This window comes from Schistocerca americana, chromosome X (assembly GCF_021461395.2).
Source record: "Schistocerca americana isolate TAMUIC-IGC-003095 chromosome X, iqSchAmer2.1, whole genome shotgun sequence".
NCBI lineage: Eukaryota > Metazoa > Arthropoda > Insecta > Orthoptera > Acrididae > Schistocerca > Schistocerca americana.
The window spans coordinates 164,977,173-165,000,612 of NC_060130.1; the positions used below are offsets into that span (position 1 = coordinate 164,977,173).

The following is a 23,440-nucleotide window of genomic DNA, read 5'->3' on the forward strand; positions in this document are numbered from 1 at the left end:
CGTCATGCTGAAAAGACAACGCAGTGCTCTGACACCACATATACAGGTGATGGCAGCTGGATATGGTGGAATGGACACCAGGTAATGCCAGAGAAATTGTCTACAAATACTTAATTCTATTTTTCACTGCATCTTGCTGCACCCCAGTCAAGGTCGGCAGAAACTTGGATGAGGAATTCTGCTACCTTTGGTCTTACTGACGCCCAGGATTGCTGATGGAGTATGGCATCATGACACAATCTCGTCTGCCAGTGGCAATACTTCATGCTCAGTAGCCCCTGCAAGGTCCCTTGTGAGGCAGCAGTGTGTTCCTTGCCTCGTCTCCCAACGGTGTCTGAAGGTGGCTGACGTGATGTAGTGGGCAGTGGCCCACTGCCCACCAACTGGTGGTTGCAGCTGCTACTCTGCAAATGCATTGGCTCCAGGACTGAACAGCTTCAGGGAGGGCTCATCCAGCATATATGCAAATTGTGGTCCTTAATCAGCATCCTTTACAGTGGCCATGTGATACAGCCCCATGGTGGTACAACTGTGGTACTGACAGAAGTTATTTTAGTACAAATGGTTTGTGTATACATACTTTTCTGTGCTGCACATGTTTGGCCTGTGCTACACCTTTTGGCACATACTTTAAGCCACCAGTGTATAAAGGCTTTTGACACCTTGCTACTTGAGTACTGCAGCAATAACTATTTGACACAGTGCCAGACAGGCCCCTCATGACACTGCAGTGACTACATTTTATTTCATGAAGCACAACACCCATGCTTGCCTGCGACTGACACTGCTGCAATCCTCTTCCTAACTTCGCACTTTTACGATTGAACATGGTTTGTGCACTACAATACATTAGAATTTCCACTGCAACACACAAAACCGTGTAAGGATTGTGAATCCTATCATAATGGATTAAAGTATTTTCTCACATCTGCATCTGCCTCAACAAACAATACTCACACATCCGATCAGCTGTATGTCGCACACAAATTTATTAAAATACCTGTCAAACAAACCTCTTTTTTAAGTTTTGATGTTTTTCCAACTTTTGTGGATGAGGTTTCCTTCCATGATGAACGTGACTGCTCATCTACATTTGTTATCTCTTTCAGTTCCACAGTCATTTCCTGTCCCTCTGGTCCCTGAATCTCTGGTTCTCTTTTATTGTTAGACTCCTCTGAAAAGAAAGAAATTAAGTTACTAAATAATGAAAGTCTGGGAGGGAATAACAACAAAAACACACAAACACACACACACACACACACACACACACACACACACACACACACAGAGAGAGAGAGAGAGAGAGAGAGAGAGTAGTCTCCAGGTGCTGAGGCACGACTGCAACTGCATCAGACGTGATGAGTAGCAATCTAGGCTGGCATGGGTGGTGAAGGTAAAGAAGAGGCAGGGGGCATGGATAGCAGGAAAGAGGTGATGAATATGCTAATGCTGTCTGTGATGGGACTGTCCAAGGGCACGGTGGGGAACAGGACAGAGTTGCTAGGCTAACAATGTCAGTGTTGGAAGGCTGTGCTGGCTGTGGGGAGGGATGTAAAGTGTGTAGTACTGGAGTGAGAGCATGGAAAGGGTTAGACAAGTGGGGGACAGGCACTAACATATGTTGAGGCCAGGGGGGTTACAGGAATTAAGGGTATGTTGCAGGGAGATTTCCCATCTGTGCAATTCAGAAAAGCTGGTGCTGTTGGGAAGAATCCAGATCATACAGGCTCGGAAGCAGTCGTTGAACTGAAGCAGATCGTGTAAACAAAGCTTGTTAGTTGTGCCTGTATAGAATGTGGCACAGTGGGTGCAGCTGAATTGGTAGATCACATGGCTGTTTGCACAGAAGGCTCTGCCTGTGATGAGGTAGGAGTGGCTGCCCAACCCCACGACGTCTGGATGTGGTTTCACCTTGGTTTCGCCATGTATTGAAGACACTCATCACAGCACTCCTCGAACACCTGACAAGCCGTGCAGTTTCCACAATGCTCATGCTGAGCCTCCAGGCCATCACAATCTTCCCTTAGTCAAACCCAGATAGACTGCACATCTTCCCCATTCTACACACGGACGGCACACTCACTGATATTACATGCAGTGTGTGTCTGACTAGTAGTCATTCCTCACCAGCTGATGCTGCTATTGCCTGGATAGGTTTATACTGATAGAACATCACTGGTCATAATGTTCTGGCTGATCAGTGTACATAACAGAGTGTATATAGCTAAAATATGCTGCCCTCATGACCTTTCATAACTAATATGAGGAAGTATTCTTAAAGCAAAAGCATCTCTTGACACTGAAGTATGTGAGGTTTTCAGTTCAGTTTTCAGTCTAAGTGAAGGCACTATCTATTCTCTGTACAGTCTGCTTGTTACTGAAGGTCACTGTACATTCTATTGGGTCTTTACAACTACAGCAAAACTAGATAATGTGGGTCTTGCTTAGGTTGGCTGAAAAGGAAATGGTGGTAACCCATTTAAACACATTGGAAAGGTGATCACTTTTTAAGATTACACTGGAGTTTTATTAGATGGTGCAAGAATCTATAACAGGTTGCCAGTTGGCAGCAGAACAGGAAATTCCAAAGTACAATAAATCTTCATTAGTCACCACTCCTACAATTTATAAGAATATTTGGGCTCCGGGATATAAATTTTGGTGAACACTAACGTTCATATTAAACAGGCTTTTAATTTTTCAGGTATAATGGTCTCTGATAACAGTATAGTAACATAAATGTCTAGTATGAAGTAATACATAAATCGGCATCCAAATTAGGGAACAGTGGATTTTTCACTGCAGCCATTTTTCACCTCAAATAAATATATGAAGTAATCTAAAAATATTACAAATAACTGGGGGTCTACATGGATGTGGATATCTGCACACATTTCCACATTAACAGTTTGTTGCGTATAAAAGCTTGTGGGAATGGATACTGATGGGCCCATCTGTGGATATCCTTAAATTATGGCATCCACATGTAAAATGTTACAAAGACTGTGTATGAAATTCCTTCTCAGCAATAGTCGTTTAACATCAACAAGGAACAAAAATGTTTTATGACACTTTTTCGTGCAGAAATTAATCAATTTAAATTTGATATGACTGAAACTGTAGCACGTCCACCCATAAATTCGCAACAAAGCTTCACAGCCGCCAAGTGCGGACTTCAGTAGATGAAAATTGTTCTGAATGCACTGAAGGGCTTTATGAAACATTAATATCCATTAATGTCCATCAAAGACTTACAGATGTGGTTGCAAATAAGAGGTTTGCATAGGCCTGTACATGAAATGTAGAGTACACCAATGTGAGTACACTAACACTAGTCACAATCTGTTGTTAGTATGCTTTACAGAACTAGCCCACAGTGGATTCTTCTAATTGTTAATAAATAACATGACTTGTTTCAGACCCTGAAGACACTGCTTCATGACAGGACTTACATAACAACTAAACAAATGGTTGCTGCCATCATCTGCAACATTGATTATTTACAACAATGAGCCTTAAAAAATCATTCAGTTGGCACAGAATAGCTTTAATATGAATGTTTTGATTCCTGATTATTATTTCACAGGGTCAACTGACTGCAATGAAGCCACCATGAAGCTTGCAAATAGGTACAGAGAAAGAAATAGAGATGGAGATAAGAGCACCAGGACAACTGAAAGCAGATACTGCAGTCTGTGTAAGTCTACTATGAAATGGAAGAATAATGCCTTACAGCCTACTGGGTGAACAGGACAGCTACAGTATGAAAATAAATATAGCTCAAATGGAGGAAAAGGCATCCAGTTCTTCAACTGTACTTTTAACGACATCTAATAATTAAATAAAATTGTTAGAATGTATGAAGTTTCAGAAAGTTGCTTCCTCCTTCACCAACTTATTTACCTACGCTTCCTGCTAATGTAAACAGCAAAACATGATGCAAGTACAATGGAAGAAAAACAAAAAACAAAAACAAAAATGGGATCAGGTAGCTATCACAGAGAGGGAAAGACTAATTTAAAACAGAAAAAAATGCTGAATAAAAAAAAACTATCTGGAACATCTTTTACTAAAGAATTTGGTAACAAACAACTGGAAGCAACAGCAGTACAAAGAAAATGGGATGCAAAAAACAACAAATTATGATGGCTAGTTGACACGAAGAAGGACACTGAAGTTGCTGTTGACCAGTGGCAACTACAAAACTGGCATACAGACAGAAGATTAATACTCATAAGTTTACATCCATCCAACTAATAGAAGGAAGTCAAACTAAAAGTGCATAGAAACTAGACTGATAGACTGGATTAACAATTTTTGGGAAGAAAAGGACAGGGAAAACTAAAGCTAACAGGTGGTTCTACATGACTGTTAAGGGGTCAAACAATATGATAGCAAACCAGGCCTCAGCCTACAGTAAATTACTGTCCCACATGCCCCACCCACCAGTTTCCACCCTCTCATCCTATCACCTCCTTCCTTTTCACATTCCCTCACCCTCTGTGAATATATTTGCTTGTCCTTTCCCCTTCCCTGCTCCTTTTCTTTTCTGCTCCACATCCCCCCCCCCCCCCTCCCCACCTCCGGACTCTGCACCTGGCAATCTCTAGTCCCTGCATGCCCCGCCAGACAGCACTCTCTCTCCTCCCACCCATACCCTGCTATCCCACTGACTCCAGATTGCTTTTCACATGAGAACTATAATGTGTCTTTTTGTCATGCCTGTCTGCAACTCATGATGTCATCTTTACTTTGAGCGGCAATATATCCTTTTCCTGATATTGTTAATAATAAAGAAAATAAGACAGAAGATTATATTCAGTGAAATCAAATTCGGGTAGATAATAATGAAAATAAAGATTTCCTGGATGTTACACCATATGAGTTGTATAAAGCCATTTGAGGAAGTCACCAGGAGATGGTGTTTCAATAGAGGTGATTGAAGCTAGAGGAAAAATACTACAGTATGAACCTACAAAGTTATTTACAGAATGCCTGTACAGCAGGATAAAGGAACACCCCCCCCCCCCCCCCCCACACACACACACACATATACACTTGAAGAATCTACTATACTTCCCAAGAATGGAGACACGCACGATATAAGCAACTGGCCAGTCAGTCTTATCTCCAAAATGTAAGCGATATTCACAAATTCAATGAAGCAGGCTTCAGAATTTGATCTAGTACAATGGATTATATGATAGGTAACAACACATGATACTTTGAATTGGATTGTGACTGTATCTCATCACACGAACAATTTCATTCCTGCTATGGCCAGGTTACAACTTCATCTTGCCAATTACTACGTACTGGCCAGCATGAATGAATCTTTCAGTCTGAAGTGGAGCACTTGATGTTCTAGAACTTCTTGCCTGGGAGTGTCAATATTTATGTATGCAACGCTATAATTATTCATCTATTCCACAACATTTACATTAATTCAGAATGACAATATATTTCACACTATACCAACTGCAATAACAATGATGTACGCTCAGCAGTCTTATTCAGTGTTTAGTTTAGTTTCAAGTAACGCTTATCCAATGTATAACTGCTTATAAATATTCAATCATAATAATGGTAAAAATAGCTATACTGAATGCATCATTTAATGGTATCTCACAATCAAAAGGTGTCTAATTTGTTGTTCCATGCACTAATCAGCATAAAAACATACAAAAAACTTCATGACCCTTTATTTTTAAGTGTATTAGACAGTTTTATGTGGAAAATACTGGACTGGCAACATGCAGACTATATCCCTAAAAGGTATAATGGGCCATTCTGCCCATGCATTCAAGTAATTTGGAACGTCTAAAAGGCAGTATACAGAAAGTCCTAATAACAGGACAGCAAAAATCCCATTGTCACATTCACTGATCACCATGGACATCAAGCAGGTGAGTGGCACCATGTAATGACACTGACACCACTGCTATGTCAAATGGGCACACAAAGAAGGCAATGTGAAGACACTACATAGCATTAAACCCCTACAATCTGTGAAGTCAAGCTTAATATTACTATAAGCATTTATTGCCTTGTATATTTGAACTGACTGTAAAACAAGTCAAGATTTAATTCTTGAAATGTTATGGTAGTAGAAATGCATAGTTGTTTAGCAATATACCACTCTTTAAAAAATCAAACTCCACATGTAAAACAGCTTCAAATGTATAATTACTTCGCAAATGAGTTAATGTGTTAAATATTTGACATTAATCATGTAAAATCTTTATTGATGAAGATACAAAACCCTAATTGTGGTAATTTTATTAGTTTCAGATTATTTACCCAAATACTAATAACAAAAAGTCAAAAGCAAAACTGGGTGAATATTGTCTGGGCAGTTTGTACTCCATGTTAATAAAATCTAGTTTTTCACACACGTCAATGTTTGAGATGTCATAACTCCAGAACTGTGTTTCATACAATTATACTTTTGCAGGTACATTCAGTGGTATAAGTGGATATACTGTCTGCAAAATGTGTTGCAAATACTTCATACTAAGGAGAAATTAAAATGTCACTAACACAGAAGTTTTACTGCATCAACTGTGAAAATGTAAGTGATAAACTTATTTCTCCTTTTATTATTTTCTGTGTGTGTGTGTGTGGGGGGGGGGGGGGGGGGGGGGGGGGGGGGAGATATGACGGTGAGAAAAAGTTTCTGGTGTAAAGTTTGTTGAATGTGAAGTGCTCTCATTCACAAATACTGGTTGAATGTAATCTCAGTAATTTGCATGCTGTTACATTACCTCGCAACAATATACACAGTTTCTAACTTCAATACTTGCCTTCTAATGTTAAAATTTTAATGCAATATTATGGCTCTTAATGGGTAGCTTATGTCAGCAATCGGACAATTATTATAAGAAATATTGAAACTCAAACTTTTTGTTTCTCCTAGAAGCCATTAGAGAGGCAGCCTGCAATGGGTGCTTGTGCCATTTTAGCCATATATTATGAGAGGTTAAGAATCAAGACGTCAGTGTAAGGTTCCATATCCAGCACTAACTTTTCAAAGTAGGGGAACATTTGGTTCAGTTCATGAAGGTTTCTTCTATCTTTCTATTTGCCTTTCCATTCTTCTACTTTTAGTCTCATTGTGTTCTTGGATAAAAGTTTTTTTTTCCTATATCTGTAAGTTATTTTCAAATAAATAGAGTTTCTGTTTTTGTCAATTCTTTCATCAAAATTTTGAAATCACAATTCAGTATTGTGTTAAGACAACAAGCCAATGAAATGAATTCACCTTGTATGCAATATAATAATGAAGAAAACAAAACAAAAATCTATCTGTATCAGCTCAACTACTGCAATACATATCAAAAGAATGACACAGTAACAAAAATAACAGACAGACAGGATGGTTGGACAGTACTTAATCTTCAGCAGGTGAAATTCCAGTAGTGTCAATAAGAGCAAAAATGTTAAAAACATTAGTTATAACTTTTGGAACTGTTAGAGGTGTAGGTTAGGAAGGAGTGGCAGCTCACTCAGAGAGACGCACAGTTTATGTGTTCCTGACTGAATGTGAAAGACATTAACGTACATAATCTATGTGCCATTTACATAATATTAAACATGGTCCAGTCACATTAATGTGACCACGACCAATGTTTGATGGCAACAAGCAATAACCACTCATTGACAGCAGGTGGTAGCACTAGCAGTTGAGGCCACATAAAGTGTGTCTGGGGGACTCGGAAAACAGTGCAGTCGTTGTCATAATGCAGAAACAGAGCACATTATCTATCATCCAAAAGAGCATGAACATTGGCTTTTGGACCAAGGCGGGAAGCATTTCCAAAATGGTTAAGTTTGTGAACTGTTCATGTACCACTGTGGTTAAAGTATACCTTGCATTGCAAACTGGCATATCCAAAACTGGTGCTGAGACAACTGTGGTGCACCATGGGCCAAAGATAACACGGGTGAATGACTGGAAGACTGATGCAGCGATGTGTACAGGTGAATAGACATGCAACTGCTGAGCAACTGACCCCAGATGAACCATGGGACTACCAACAGCCTCTCCTCAATGTCCATTCATGTTGTGTATGGATCTCCACAATAGGAGCCTGATTCATGCACACACACTGAATGCTGCTCATTCACTACAAAGGCTTGAATCTAGATGCCAATACTGCTACTGTATATCCTCTGGATGGGTACAGGTGGCCTTTTGAGATTAATCACATTTTATACTCCATTTTACACTATGGCCATTGGTGTATACGGTCCTCCAACAATCGTCGGAGGACACAAGGGGTAGCATTATGCTGTGGGGAATATTTTTACAGCATTCCCTGGGTGATCTCCGCCATCCTGGAAGGCCCATTGCATTAACAAAAGTATACATCTATCCTTGGAGACCACGCCCATCCCAACATGCAGTTTGTTTTCTCCTTGGCACCAGGGCATCTACCAGCATGTGAATGCAGTGTGTCACACAGCTGCCAGTGGACGTGCATGGTTCAAAGAGAGCCAGGATTAGTTTCACTTACTCCCCTGCCATTAAACTCCCTGAATTTAAACCCAATTGAAAATTCTGTGGGACCATCTCGATTGGGCTGTTCGTGCCACAGATCCTAATCAAAGAAATCTAGTACAGCTGGCAAAGGCACTAGAGTCATCTGACTCCATATCCATGTAAGTACTTTCCAGAACCTCACCGACTCTTATTGCACATCCGTGTTGCAAAAAGTGGTTATTCAGGCACATTAATGTGACTGGACAATGTACTTCAGTACTAGTTGAAATAAGCAGTATGTATACAATTTCCCTTTTTGTTGTACAGCTAATACAGTTAATATCCACAAGGGTTCCACGATCGTAGTACTTGATCGTTGGGAGTGTGAGGCTGAGGGACTGCGTCAGCTTTCAGACAACACTACATACAAAGTTTGCCAAGGTAATCCCATTCCTGATGTCCAGGCGGAGCTTCAAGGAATCCTCAGAACCTTAGGCCCCCTACAAAACCTTTCACCTGACTCCATCAACCTCCTGACCCCACCGACACCCCGCACCCCTACCTACTTCCTAAAATTCACAAACCCAATCATCCCGGCCGCCCCATTGTAGCTGGTTACCAAGCCCCCACAGAACGGTCTGGCATTTGGCATTACCCCTAATATCCACTTTTATTACTCTCACTACATCCACCTGTGAGAAGAATATGGATTTTACTTACCAAGTAAATGTAATTCAGTTTTTGTACTTTCAATCTGTGTTTCCATTTCTTTTTTTTCATTTTTTGTTTTGTCTGTTGTCAACAGTGGTGTATCCTCTTTATAATATATCTTTCTCTCCATTACTTTTGGCATCTAGAATAAAAGTGTGTGAAAAATATTTTATTAGCTATAAAGAAACACACATTCAAGTTCTCTTGTGAAAACATCCAATAAATCGGAATGCTATAGTTCAGCACCAAACAGTTGCAAAAAAATTAGAACAAAGTATTCTGCAACTGAGAACTTCACGTAGGTAGGTCAAATTGAAGGCAGACATTATGTGCTAAGATTCATTTCACATCACACATGTAATGATTACAATACCTTTCTAATCTGAGTGATTTCATTTACAAAAAATAAATAAATAAATAAAATGAAAATTAAGGGCATGTGGCCTAAATTATTTAATAATTAAAATGTTATTTATTTAATAAAAATGGTGCAGAATGTAATGCCAGTAGTTCATCCCTTCTGCTTCTAGTTTTCTCTCATACTGAGAGAGTTACAGAGCGAATAGTCAATGAAAACTCTGGAAAGATGGTGGAAAGTCCATCTTACTACTATTATTTTTTTTCATGTACCAATATTTATATTTCTCATGGGTCTGCATCATTGTAAATCTGTTGTAAAGACTTTTAACCAATAACTCTGCAGTGATAGTATTTTATTCAGCTGTTCTTATGGCTATGGGCTAATTTCGACACCATGGGCATTTTCAAGGTATCTGCAAAACTTATAAGTTGTTGGTGCATAACTTTTGTATGTTTTCATTAGGTATACATTGTGTTACAATTTTAACATTACAATTTGGAAGTACTTGCAACCTAGCACATTTTTATGGCTTGTGCTGTCAAAATTTATTATACGTTAATAAGTTGATGGAGTTTTATTTATCACACATCAAGCAACAGAAATTAAAGTAGATAAAGCAAACAGCCTTGTCATAATGAAACATAATGATTACATAAATAAAATACAGAATTTTTTGCATGTGACAATATCACATAAATAAACAAAAACTCAACTAACACACATACTGCCAAAAATGAAAAATGTAATAAAGACCCGGAACACAATCCACACCGATTTTAAGAAAAAGAAATACATCTCCATGAACCCAAGAACACCCCCCTTCTCCCCCATTACATGGATAACCTAAGATCCAAAAACCTCAAATTTCTATGTCCTATAGTCAATTGTGTAGATAGTCCAACATACCTTATCATCAGAAAATTGAACAATATGTTAAATAAATACTACACTTACCAAAATTGTTGTACAATAAAAATTCCAACAATATCTAAGATATAAAAATACCTGAACTACGCACCTACATAACAACAACACTTCACCTGGAGTCCGCTGCCTATGTACTATTTTATGGAGGGTGTGTAGACAAACATAAATTCGGCACTGGTTTTGTGATTAATGACAAAGTAGGAAATTTGGTCCAATAATTTAAAGCTGTTACCAAAAGAATATCCTATACAGTACTTGGAAACCAAGTGTCATAATCACACTTATCTTTGTTCAAACCCTGACAGAAGATAAAACAGATGAGGAAGAGTTTGATGACCAACTGGAAATCATAACTGAGAACACATAGACTAGAAATACCAAGATAATCTGGGATATTTTAACACAAAAGCAGGAAAAGAATGATAGAAAGGTGCAGACTGCATGACAAGAATGATCAGTGGATGATTAACTTAGCTGTCTCAAAGAATCTGCAATTCTGCAACTGTATAAATTTGAAGAGGTTGAAAAAATCAGCCAAACAGTTGCAAACCAAAGGTTTATTCAGCCCTTGACGTAGGCTTCAAAATTTATAAAAAATATCTTCTTCAGAAGAAGTGGGCCTTGTTACATCAAAAGGTGGTAAATTAGATTAGCTTAAGCCAAGTGACATGTGTCATATATAAAATTTATATAAAAACCAGAAACATCACATGCCATGGCTCTTAATATAGCAGGCAGATTACACTCATCACATGCCAGAATAAATCCAGAACTGTATTTGCCCACTGGCAAAGGCTCTTGTCTATATAAATTTGTAATAGGAGTCCAAAGAATACTTATGCAAGTATTTGCATAACATAAGTGTTTACAATGCAAGAGGCAAAGGCCAATGAGATATATTCCATCTTGATGGTCCAAAGCAGCTGTCACAGAGTCATGAATATCAGGAGGCCGACTGTGCATCAGGCCTTTTCCTTGATGCATGTAGACTTAAACTGATGTACATCTGTATGTACAGGAAGAAGAAGAAAGGGACAATAGAACCTGCTTTGAATGTTGGGAAACCGTGAGAAATTACAATTAAAGCTCAATATACTTTATAAATCAAAAACCATTTTGAGGCCTTAGAAAATCTAGAAGCAAGAGAAAATGTACAGGAAAAGTGGAAGAAATAAAGGCCAGAGTACTAAGAGTAGTGGAGAATACTTTGGGAAGAAAGATGAGAATGAAGAGGAGAGGATGGTTCTATGAGACAAGTCAGAAGGAAGATGTGGGAGGAGTGGCTGGCTGACAGGAAGAACCAGCAGAAAAGGAAACATTTTCTTGATACCAGATGGCAGACAAAGTGAATCCTGAGAACAGAGCTAAGCAGTCTATTAGAACAAGTTGCGGCAGAGAGCCACAAAAGAATTCAAGACAATTTTTCCAACACATAAAAAATCACAAACATGGACTTCAGAGTCCAACCTATCACATTAGAGATAAGAACAGCAACTTGATAAATGACCAGAAAAGAACTGTAGACAGATGGCACTAATACTAATCAGAACTCTTGAATTGTCCAGACCCAGATGAGATGCTACCTGCAGACACCACAGAAGAAAGGAAAGGTGAAGAAGAGTGGGAAGTGACTGAAGGTGTGAAGACCACAATCAAAACAGTCAGAAAAAACACGACCTCATGGGTGGGCGCAGATAATTGGAGAATTAATCAAAGCGGGAGGTCAGAGCTTGCACTTAGAAATATATCAACTGGTCCAGTTGAAATGAAAGAATGAGACACTGCCAGAAGAATGGAATTTGGTCATAATATGCCTATTATACATGAGGGGAAAGAAAATGGACTGTGGAAACTATAGAGATGTCAGTATGCTTAATGTAACCTACAAGGTAGTGTCTGTCATTAACTTTGGAAAATTACAACCACTCATAGAGAACAACATACAGAAATACCAAGCTGGCATTCAACCACAACAGTCAACAATATATCACATTTTCACCCTAAGACAACAGTCTGAAAAACACTCGAGAAAATGATAAATATACCCATAGCCTATTCGTCGATTTTCAACGTGTGTACAATAGTATCTATAGGAATAACCTAAAAATGTACTGCATGGTTTCAGAATCCCTGAGAAGCTACTGAGAACTGTGCAAACTTGTATGATTGGATCAAGGGCAGCACTGCGTTTCTGAGAGTCACATCAGAAAGGTTCGAGATAGAGACAGGTTTCAGACAAGGGGATATTCTCTCCTATGTTCTGTTCAATGTCATCTTAAAACAAGTAATCAGGGAACTGCAGGCAACAAGGACAGGCTAGAGTTCAAATGGGTGGTAATTTCAATTGCCTCCAATATGCAGATAATATAGTACTGTTAAGTGAGTCAATCCACGAATTGTAAGAAATGTACCAAAAAGTGACAACAGTCCACAGAAGATTGGGCTAAAGGTGGATCAAGACAAAATGGAGCTCATGCAATTAGAAAGAAGGTTCAAGGGAGTTTACCAGTTCAAATACAAGCAATCTTAGTTTATCAGCAACAACAGCATAGAAATGGACGTCAAGGAGAGAACAGCTTTTGGAATGAAATGCATGTAATCATTCAGGGAGACACTCAACTCAAATTCAGTACCAGCGAATACTAAGATGAGAATCTATAACACAGCAATAGGCCCTGCAGGCATGTACGGTTCTGAAACCTGGAACATGACAACATGCATAAAGGAAAAACTATTAATATTTGAAAGAAGACAATGAGGAAAATATGGGGACCAATTGTAGATAAAGGGAAATGGGGAAGGAGCATGAATGAGGGCATCTACCACTCTATGCCACAACCAACAATACTACAGAAGCAGAAGAGCAAAAGAATGCAGTGGGCTGGCTATGTATCCCAGATGGCAAAAGAAAGACAGGCAAAGAAAGCATCTGAGTGAAAACCAAACACCAGATGCCCCACAGGAAGACCAATGAAATGCTGGATGGGTGACCTGGCAGTCCTAAAGACAGCTGGAGGAACTGTGCACAAAACAGAAAGAAATGGAGGCAGTTTGTGGAGGGAGCATGTGGTCTGCGTGCCCTGTGATTGCTGGATATGAATATATGTATGAATATATCAACATACCAATAAATGAAGCAATTGATATCATAGAAAACAACATACGAAAATATTGAAAATTGCCAATCTCAGGAATACAAGAAATAACAGAACTAGTAAAACTGGCACTCAACCAGAACTATTTAGAATTTAATAACAAATTATACAATCAGAAAGATGGAGTCGCAATGGAGCACAGTACTGCAGGTAACTTCGCCAACACTTTACTCGAAACCTTTGGAGAAAAATTATTCAGCCCCATGGTTATTAAGAAAATCATATACTAATTTCGTTATGTAGATGACACATTGCTACACAGACATACAACGCATCCATGATATACTAAAAAATCTACACAGAAACATGAAATTCATCCTAGAACTAGAAAATAACAAAGCAATTAAATTCCTAGACTTAATAAAAAAAATTTAGTCCTACACAATGAGTATGTATTCGAAATTTATAGGAAACATACTACAACAGACAATATCATAGACTCACACTCTTGCCTTCCCAGAATACACAAAAATGCATAATTCCAAACCATATGGGACAGATTAACAAAGTTTCCATTTGAAACTTCCTGGCAGATTAAAACTGTGTGCCCGACCGGGACTCCAACAAGGGACCTTTGCCTTTCGCGGGCAAGTGCTCTACCAACTGAGCTACCGAAGCACGACTCACGCCCGGTACTCACAGCTTTACTTCTGCCAGTACCTCGTCTCCTACCTTCCAAACTTTACAGAAGCTCTCCTGCGGCCACCTATACGAAAAATACACTTTGGCCAGCACACAACTCAATACACGATGACATAAAATTGGCAAGAGAAACAAACAACAAGCTAAAATTCACCTACATACCACAAACATATATAGAAGTCATGCCTGATAAGCTGAACACTATATTTAAGAAAACCACTGTACGGTTTGTGTTTTGCACCGCACACAACATCAAAACACAAATCCGATATGGAAAAACAAAACCACCAATCCAAACACACGCCGGTGTATATAAAATCAATTGTAACGACTGTGAAAATTTCTACGTATACCAAACGGAAAGGAGCTTCATCATAGATATCAAGAGAACATCTAAATTTACTGGAAAAAATGTAAATTTACATTCATACGCGCAAATACCCGAACAAAATCTTAAATCAACAAACTGAATTACGACATAAAAATTACATGGACAACTTTACCGTAATCACAGAAAACGATCCAGGAAAGTAACGTAGGCACAGATAAATTCCACCAGTAAATACACAGACTGCTTTTCAGTAAACAAAACAATGTTTGTGCACACAGATCAATACACAGCCAGAACGTCTGTCGTCTGCGAATCAATAAAATAACAAACCAGAGATGTAACCATAGTAAATCTTTAATACAAAGACATACCACTTAACAACACTTGCGACACTTCGCCACCGTTCTGTTGCCTACCGCGTCAGTAGCGCGCCAAGTAAATCTCTTGAGTTCGGCGCGACCGTGAAAGCGAATAGTAGTTTTTTATTTTGCTTTGTACAATTGTTTTTACCAACGGGAGCGTCTGCAACGCAATAAATTGCAGCAATAAGAATAAGAAGACACCTCATCTGCCTTTTTGTGGGTTTCCTAAGGACCGTGAGAGGTAAATACCATCATGTTACTAAACTATATCGCCAGGATTCGCATGCAAACTACGTGTGTGTTAATGATTAATGTTTCGTTTTAGGAGCAGAAAATGGCTAGTGAATAGCATACGAGAAGATCTTCAGAAAAACGACTCTGTTTACCTTGTCATGTAATGCTAAGTTTTTTTCGCTACACTTCGAATAAAACCAGTTCATGAATGCAGACAATAATAAACTCGTGTGGAATGCAGAGCCCACACTGTTTGACATCCCAAATAAGCCACCTCAACTCATGACAAGGAGGATACTGCCACGAAGGTTCGACAATTCGTCTAAAACTGTAAAATATTCCTACGGTGCAGAAGCAGCCATTTAAACTCCATATCTCAGTGCCAGATTCATCTGAATCGTCAACACAGACCTGCTTTGACGATGAAGTGGTTAGCTTAAGGGCAGCTATTTGTGTCTCGCAAAAGCGCGTGAAGTGTCAGGATATGCAGATCGCTAGACTTCGCGCAAAACTATTACGGGGCCTATAATTTTAAGTACAGGCAGCAACAGAAACTGTATCAGAAGTATTAAGTGAAGGACAAACAAATTTTGAAGACTATAGGATCGCGATCTTTAAAAACAGATGCCCTTGACTTGTTAATCCAGATTAGGATGCCACTGAAGGATAAACGTGCTGCAAGATTGAAAGACGAAAATAAGCTGTTTGCTCTAAATTTATTTTATTACAGCCTCTCAGGCATACAGGTTTTGTCAGAATGTTTTATGCTTCGATCAGAGCATACCTTAAAAAGGGGTGTGGGAGGCAGACAAATGAAATGGGTGGAAGTGACAATGTATTCCACTTTTTAAAGCAGAAGGTACAACATTTTTCCAATACTGATAAACTAGTGAATATGTCACTGAATAAAATGTCTCTACTGGCATATGACTGCATTTCTGACAGTGTTATTGGCTTTGAGAACTTGGGATTTACACACACTGCATATTGCTCCCACTGTTGGCTGTTGCTTGTCCCACTTAGGATAATATAAACATGAAGGTTGTATTAGTGGCAACAGGTGACAATGACTATCATTTTTAGAAACATATATGTCTTCCGATATTACACAAACTCTTGGAGGCTATAAAATAATTCAAATATTTCTTAAATCATGTCGGAAAGGGATACAAAACAAACATGCTTACGACGCATCTGACGTTCTCCTATATCGCCGCTTGGAGCAATAGTGTCGACTGTCGCTCCAGCAGTGAAACTGTAACAACTTTTACAGCAGGGAGTTAGGTTAGTTTAGTGTTGTTTAACGTCCCGTCGACAACGAGGTCATTAGAGACGGACAGCAGGGAGTGTCGCGACTGTTATGTTAGACTCTGAACATACCAAAGTCTAATAAATACAGTCGCGACACTCTCTGGAGCGAAAGTTGTTACTGTTTGATACCTGCAAGATCTGGAACAGCTGGAACGACATTAGCGCTCCAATCGGTGATGAAACAGTCACAGAGTCGTGAGGATAACGTTTGTTTTTAACTATTTTATACTCAATTAACGGTAGAGTTGTTACATTTGTGCGTTTCAAGCGTTAGTAAGTTACTAAGAGACAGGAATTATCATGAAACACATCTAAAACAGTCGAATCACACTGATTCAATGTCATAAGCTATAACTCATTAATGAAGAAATACTTTCGAATTTGTCTATATTTGCTGCTTATTCCACCGAAAACAAGAGAATCATATATTTGTGTTGTCTGTTGTTATTATCGTAGGCACTTTTCTTGACAGTTAAAATTTTTTTATGGAGTCCAATGATTCGCCGTTTCTTACACGTCACTTGACTTTCTAATACACGAAAAATTTAAAAATGTAATTACTGTTTCATGGAAAGCGAATGTGTTAAAGATTCTTGCCGAGTTATGATTTTGTAATATTTGTTTCAGAAGAGCTAGATTTAGCAACAATTGTGGAATTTGTTTCCCCCATGCTGAGAAACAGCCTTATGCTCTTGAGGATTTATTATCATTTCTGTGTGGTTTTCCCTTACGCTACAGCTGTGGTGGCTTATTCGATACATTGAATAGTGTAGGTATTATATTCCATGTTGGTTTCCTAAGTTACACATTGACTGATGTGGCTGAAAGTGTAGCGAACAAAACTGCTTTGTTGGATAGATGTGTGACGTCTTTCTGTAAAAGGTCAGGTCTTTTGGTGTCTACTAGCAATTTTTTGTTATTAAAGGAAGCAGACGTTATTCAGTAAATGTCTGTATGTTACACAAGTATCTTAAATAACCTGTCCTGTAATTCACCGTTTCGTATCTCCCATCGTCCTTAGGAAACTAAATAAACACAAATGTGGAGTAATTTTTTAGTTATTGTTGATTTCTGTGGCACTATATATACAATAGTTTTTGTAAAAACTATGTTACAAGTCAATACAAACGTTAGTATTTGAACTCCTCCGATAGTATATTCAGAAGCGTCACTTGCTGGCTGCTTGGGGCGCTGCTATCGCTGGAGGTAACGAAAGACGAGATGGAGCGTCATGACTGTTATGTCAGACTGTGGACATACTGTCTGCAAGATAATACATAGAGTATGTGTATGTATAGAGTGAGCATAGTCCTGTGCGACAGCCTCCTAAACAGTCTCCTTCTTGAAGGATGCCGTGCTAGTGCGCATGTTCTCTACGTGAAACCGGGCTAGTCTTGTGATTTTAGGACGACACTGGTTGTCTACAATTTGTGGTAATAGCGAAACTTAAATATTATACGTATTCACCTTGTTTTATAAACGTTTCTGCAAGTTTTACTTTCAGTAATAGCAATGGTGCACTGTTGTTGTTCCTATGGATGTAAAGAGAAGTGTGTGAAGGGAGGGCCAGCTTCTTTTCATAAGTGTTTACGACAAATGTCTAATTGTAAATGTCACATTTAATGTGAGACACTTTATCTGTTGAAAAACACCGACACAACGTTATAAACTCACGTATTATAGAGATCATTTGATGCGTTTTTTTAGTTTCTGGTATTTGTATAACGTAGTGAAATTAGTAAAAGTCAAATTGGTATTGCCTCATGTCAATGACCTCACACTTTTGTGGGGCCTGTATCTGACAGAAGCGAGATCGACAGATTCACAGTTCGGAGAGAGTTGCCAGATCATAGGTAACTTATGCTTGCCCAAAATAATCGCAAGTCACTGTTAAATGATCTGCAAATAATCTGAGGGACATGTTTTGCTTATACCAGAAAGAAATTAATGGCTGAAGCATTCAGCACATTGTGTCTCTTTGCCATGATCTGCTGAGCTCGCAATTCCAGCTAGCTTTTCTGAAACAAATGTTACAAAATCATAATTTGTGTACGACCAATAATTGCAGGGAGAACCTTTAATTATAAATGACAACAAGAATATTACAGTTTTTAACGTATTTAATTATAAATGATATCTATATCCACTATGGAAATGCTCACACAAAATAAGTCAGCTCAGTTTGAGGGAAAAAAGTACACATATTGGTGCTATGTTCATTTGCAGATAAAATTTATACATGACAGTCTGTTTAGTTTGCACTAGTTTATGCAAGTTTTCAAACCCTTATGTGTGTCTAAATATTTCTGAATGAGACAGTTTCCTATAGTGTCATTGTTATTAATTGGAACTATGTCGACAATATGAATCAGTAAAACAGAAAACTTAAAAAAATATTGTTAGCAGTCAGTTCTTATATTAGTCTACTCTAAGATTTCAGCATTGATCTTTTATTTTTTTTGTGCATAGTATATGGTTTTAGTTTTCTGATGAGATGGCAGAAAAATGTTATAGATATTTTAACTGTCCATAAAAATCAATGAAGTAAACAAAGAAAAATTTAAAATTATAATGGGCAAGCAGGTGGTGGAAATCGTTTACTGTATTTACTGTAACAGTTTCATGGTTCCAAATGAATTGTTCCTTTGTGACACTTTGACGCCATCTACAGTGTCGTTGTAATGTAATTAGTTAGAACAGAAATGATGTTCTCCATGTAATGCTTCAATGCCCTCTTAAAAACTTGAAGCCATTGTGTAGCTATCTTGAAGGCTTCAACAAAACTTTTGGAAAACATTCATTAATTTGATTTGAATTTAAAAAATTGTCTTTCCATTGCAATGTTTGATTATTAGTTGTGTGGGGTATGCTTACTTTTAAATATTTGATATTACTTTCGTACTCAAATTAGTGACAATTACGTTTATACATGTGACAAATGAAAACAGTAATTTATATAAAGATACATATTGCTTGACTTTATAAGTTGATACATACTGAATTATTGGCAAGTAAACAATCTTTTCTTTTTTTTTTTTTTGTTAAGAGTTCTTTCATTTGAGTTTATAACAAATGGTGAATAGTTCACTCAATTTTGTTTCGTTTATGGAAATGTATAGAGTTTTGAATGGTCTTTTGCTTATGCAATGCTATGCAGACCCCATGAATCCAGATGGTAGATGGGTTTACAGTTAATTGGTGAGACATTTTGGTTTCCTGTGGGTTTGTTATTATTTTGACATCCCAGGTGCCACACAACCTGTAGCCGGGCAGTTGGCATTGGGAATGCGCCAGTACGTGAGTGGATCAGGTGTCATAGGTTGCATTGACATATGTCAATCAGTGATACACAGGCATGCTACACTAATGTTACCAATTCCTCCATTGACATCTGAATTTGATTATGAAAAGATGAAACAGCAGTATCAGTTGTATGACAATGGTTGTAAACCGCTAATCTGCCAACACAGATATCATTGTTAAACTGTTTATGAGGTAAGATAATGATGTGATCATGATGTGTAGGTGTGGGCACTAGTGTTCTACACAGATTCAAAGTTGGTATTGGCTTGTGCCAGTGGATTCATAAAATACATCTTTCAAACTAAATCGGTTAGTTTTGTTGCTTCAGTAGTTGATTATTTAATGGTTTCACTTCAAAATAAACTAATTTCTGCGTGTACATGAGTGTTTTGTCCTATATACATTGTCACCTGAATACAGATAAGTGGTTTAAATTCAAAAAGACACTTAACACCACACTCTAACAACAAGTTCCTGTAGCAGAGAGCAGTATTGGCGGTGGCAGTTTACACCAGATATCTCTCACAGTTTTACTGTATATGCATTGGTGCAAGTGTTGTAGAATTTGTGTCTGCAGTTGCATCATCTTAGCGATTCACAGGCTACTGTGATGTTGACTTCATCTGTCGTTTCTATTCATCACATCTGAGCAGAGATGTGTAACTTTTACAATAGATGTTCACGTTTTTTTAATTTCACTAGCCTGACTTGTTTCACTTTAGTAACACAGGTTGTCATATTAAAATATCTTGGCTGTACATTTTTTTCTGTAAGTGCATTTCCTATTTACACTGTCTGTGCATTTACACACTAAACTTTGATTTTTGGTGACCAACTAGTACCGTTTTTGTTATTAGACCAGATTATAACAATTATTTACAGGATACAATTCACTGTAGAGGTTTTTGTATTTACTACAACGATAGGATACAGTTTGTTTTCTTGAATCTGAATATTCACATATTTATAGTTCTTCAGGTGTGGAACATTTCGGTCAGATACTTTTGTTTTGGCCTAATTCTCTACATGCTAGATTTATTTACATGCAAAAGGTTAGGACACAGGTTCTGCAGACCAGCCAATAGTGTCATACAAAGCTCCTATCAGTATGAAACAGAAAAATCAGAATGTCAGCAAAACCAAATGTCACATGGCTTACCTTTGCCTATGATACCATGGATACACATACATACACAAATAAATGCAATGAAATTGTAGAAAAAGGAACAAGTCATATCTTGTATCTAACATAGTTTAATGAAAATTGACAATCTTAGGGCCGATTGTATAAAGCATTTAACCTTAGGTTAAGAGAGAAAATGACCTTAGCCCAATCTCAACCTGGAAATCTGCTTTGTATAAACCTTAATTCTACATCATCATCTCATCCCCATCAACACCCAAGTCGCCAATGTTGCGTCAACTAAAAAGACTTGCACCAGGTGACTGGTCTACCCAACGAGAGGTCCTACCCACACTACATTTCATTTCACCATATTTGATGAAAATGCTCAGTTCAATGTCAGGTTCACCTCTGATTTGTCAGCTTATAGTGTAGTCACAATACGGTTCACCGCTTTTGTTTCCAGCTGATACCAGCTGAAATAATAAAAAAGTTGTGATTAAAAAAATGTGGCAAGTAAATATCTGACTACGGCATTCCCCCACCGCCGATGCTCAAAATACTTTTTTTCGATCTGGAAGGTTAGGTTAAGGAGATTACTGGCTAATGTGTGCACTTAATGATCAATCTCATAACAGCCCTTGGGAGACAACTCGTAATTTACGTGATTGGTTCAAAAACATTTGTGGTAAGGTATTATGGGACCAAACTACTAAGGTCATCAGTCCCTAAGATTAAGCACTACTTAATGTAACTTAGCGTAAATTACACTAAGAACAACACACACACCCATGACTGAGGGAGGACTCGAACATCCAACGGAGTAGCCTCCCGGATCGTGACAAGACGACTCAGACAGTGCGGCATGTTTAGTTCAGAGGCATTTTATAGACACTCGGCAGCAGAGCAAGAAAGGAAAATTCGAAATATTTGCAGTGAACGGTTAAGTATGGGAATTTTGAAAGCAGCCAATAACGATTTAACATAACTTGTATGTGTTCTCTTTGAAGGAGCAATAACTATGCAATTCGCATTGAATTTTTAACTAGTGGACACGTCCTTACGCTGCTATGACAATTCCACGTCCGTTAATAAATAGAACATGAACAAGAATGTTGAAGAATGTTTCATGGCGATAGTCGATGTTCCCCATTGCAAGAAAGGGTGTGATCACAGCTCGACCGCTCAAGACGAACATGTCCAGATACTGTAAGAGCAGTGGCGTCACCTGCAGTTGCTGCGATGGTAGCGTTATTGGAACTGTAGACATGGTGTACATTAGTGTCAAATTATGTTCTTTATGTTCAACAGCACAATCGTCTGCATATATATTACTGTATTATGACCCATTAAGGAACAAGTACACTCTTATGATTGCTGTGAAGTATTCAATACCTTTCACGCTCATATAATAAATTTACAGGTATATTTCAGCCTTCTCACACACGCACATTAAAGTAATTACACAGTTCATGGAAAACTCGTTTTTAAATGTTTACAGGCGATCACTTTCTGAATAGCCTTGTTTTAATCAGGCACATTGTATATTTTTTGTTATATACCCTAGATATTTCCTAGATTTCGAAATTTCAGTATTTTCTCAATAGTGGCTTGTAGAATACAGAAATTCAATGAGAAGCTTATCCCACAGGTGATAGGAGGAGGATAGCTATACGAGATATCAGCCTGAATACAGAAAAACAGATTCTGGATAACCAATAGACTGGACGACAATTTTAATTACTAATATTTATAAGAAGAATTCGTTTCTGACAGAGGAAATGTCTAGCTAAGTATCTCAGTGTTAGGCCCAATTGTGGCATTATTAAAATACAGTAAACTTCAAGTGTCGCTAAACAAAGACAGTGAAGGAGCCACACAGAGCCACGTATGTTCGTTCAGTAATGTGGTAAGTACCTATTCTAGTAAGTACCTATATCTATTCTTAGATATAATTTAGCTGAGACCTCAATGTTTGCTATGAGCATAATCGTTTTCCATTTTTGGTCTAGTCATGTTTACTGACAGCCAGTTAGTGAAGAGATGTTCGTAGTTTTAATTACAGTGAATGCACCAGGATGGCCTCCAGATTTTACCATCTCTTAGTGGTAGTAATCTGCAGTACTGTCATAAGCCACCACACTTCATTAGTTTGCAGCATGAAAAGTGGCCGAGAGTCAATCGGAATGAGCTGCATCGTCAAAATGGCAAGAGACTGCGCTGTCTGATCAGAGGCATCTGGATACCCTTGTGTAATACAGAAATGAACATTGTTGATTGGCTGGTTGATTGGGGTTGAAGGGACTAACGAGCAAGGTCATCAGTCCCTTGTTTCAAAGGTGGTCCATTTGGACTGATTTACATCTCAGAAGAGTCATAACAATAAAAGGTAAAAGGCTAAAAAACGTAAAAGTGCAGTCGCATTTTCAATGGTGAAAACAAAAGTAGAGAAGTCAGCAGTTGGGCAACCCCAAGGATTTGCTAGGGGCAGGAAATAT

At 38.2% G+C, this 23,440-nt stretch overlaps 1 protein-coding gene across 1 annotated transcript in view; it reads right to left on the reverse strand.

Annotated features, from left to right (window-relative positions):
* Nucleotides 1-14,926, reverse strand: part of LOC124554668 — a 130,259-nt gene extending 115,333 nt beyond the window's left edge. Inside the window, exons 1-3 of the mRNA XM_047128287.1 lie at nucleotides 14,782-14,926; nucleotides 9,203-9,335; nucleotides 1,014-1,174 (exon numbers count right to left, since the gene is read on the reverse strand). Of these exons, the coding sequence (XP_046984243.1) occupies nucleotides 1,014-1,174; nucleotides 9,203-9,335 (294 nt within the window). The 5' untranslated portion in view covers nucleotides 14,782-14,926. The remainder of the gene's footprint in view (nucleotides 1-1,013; nucleotides 1,175-9,202; nucleotides 9,336-14,781) is intronic.
* Between the last annotated feature and the right edge of the window lie 8,514 nt (nucleotides 14,927-23,440).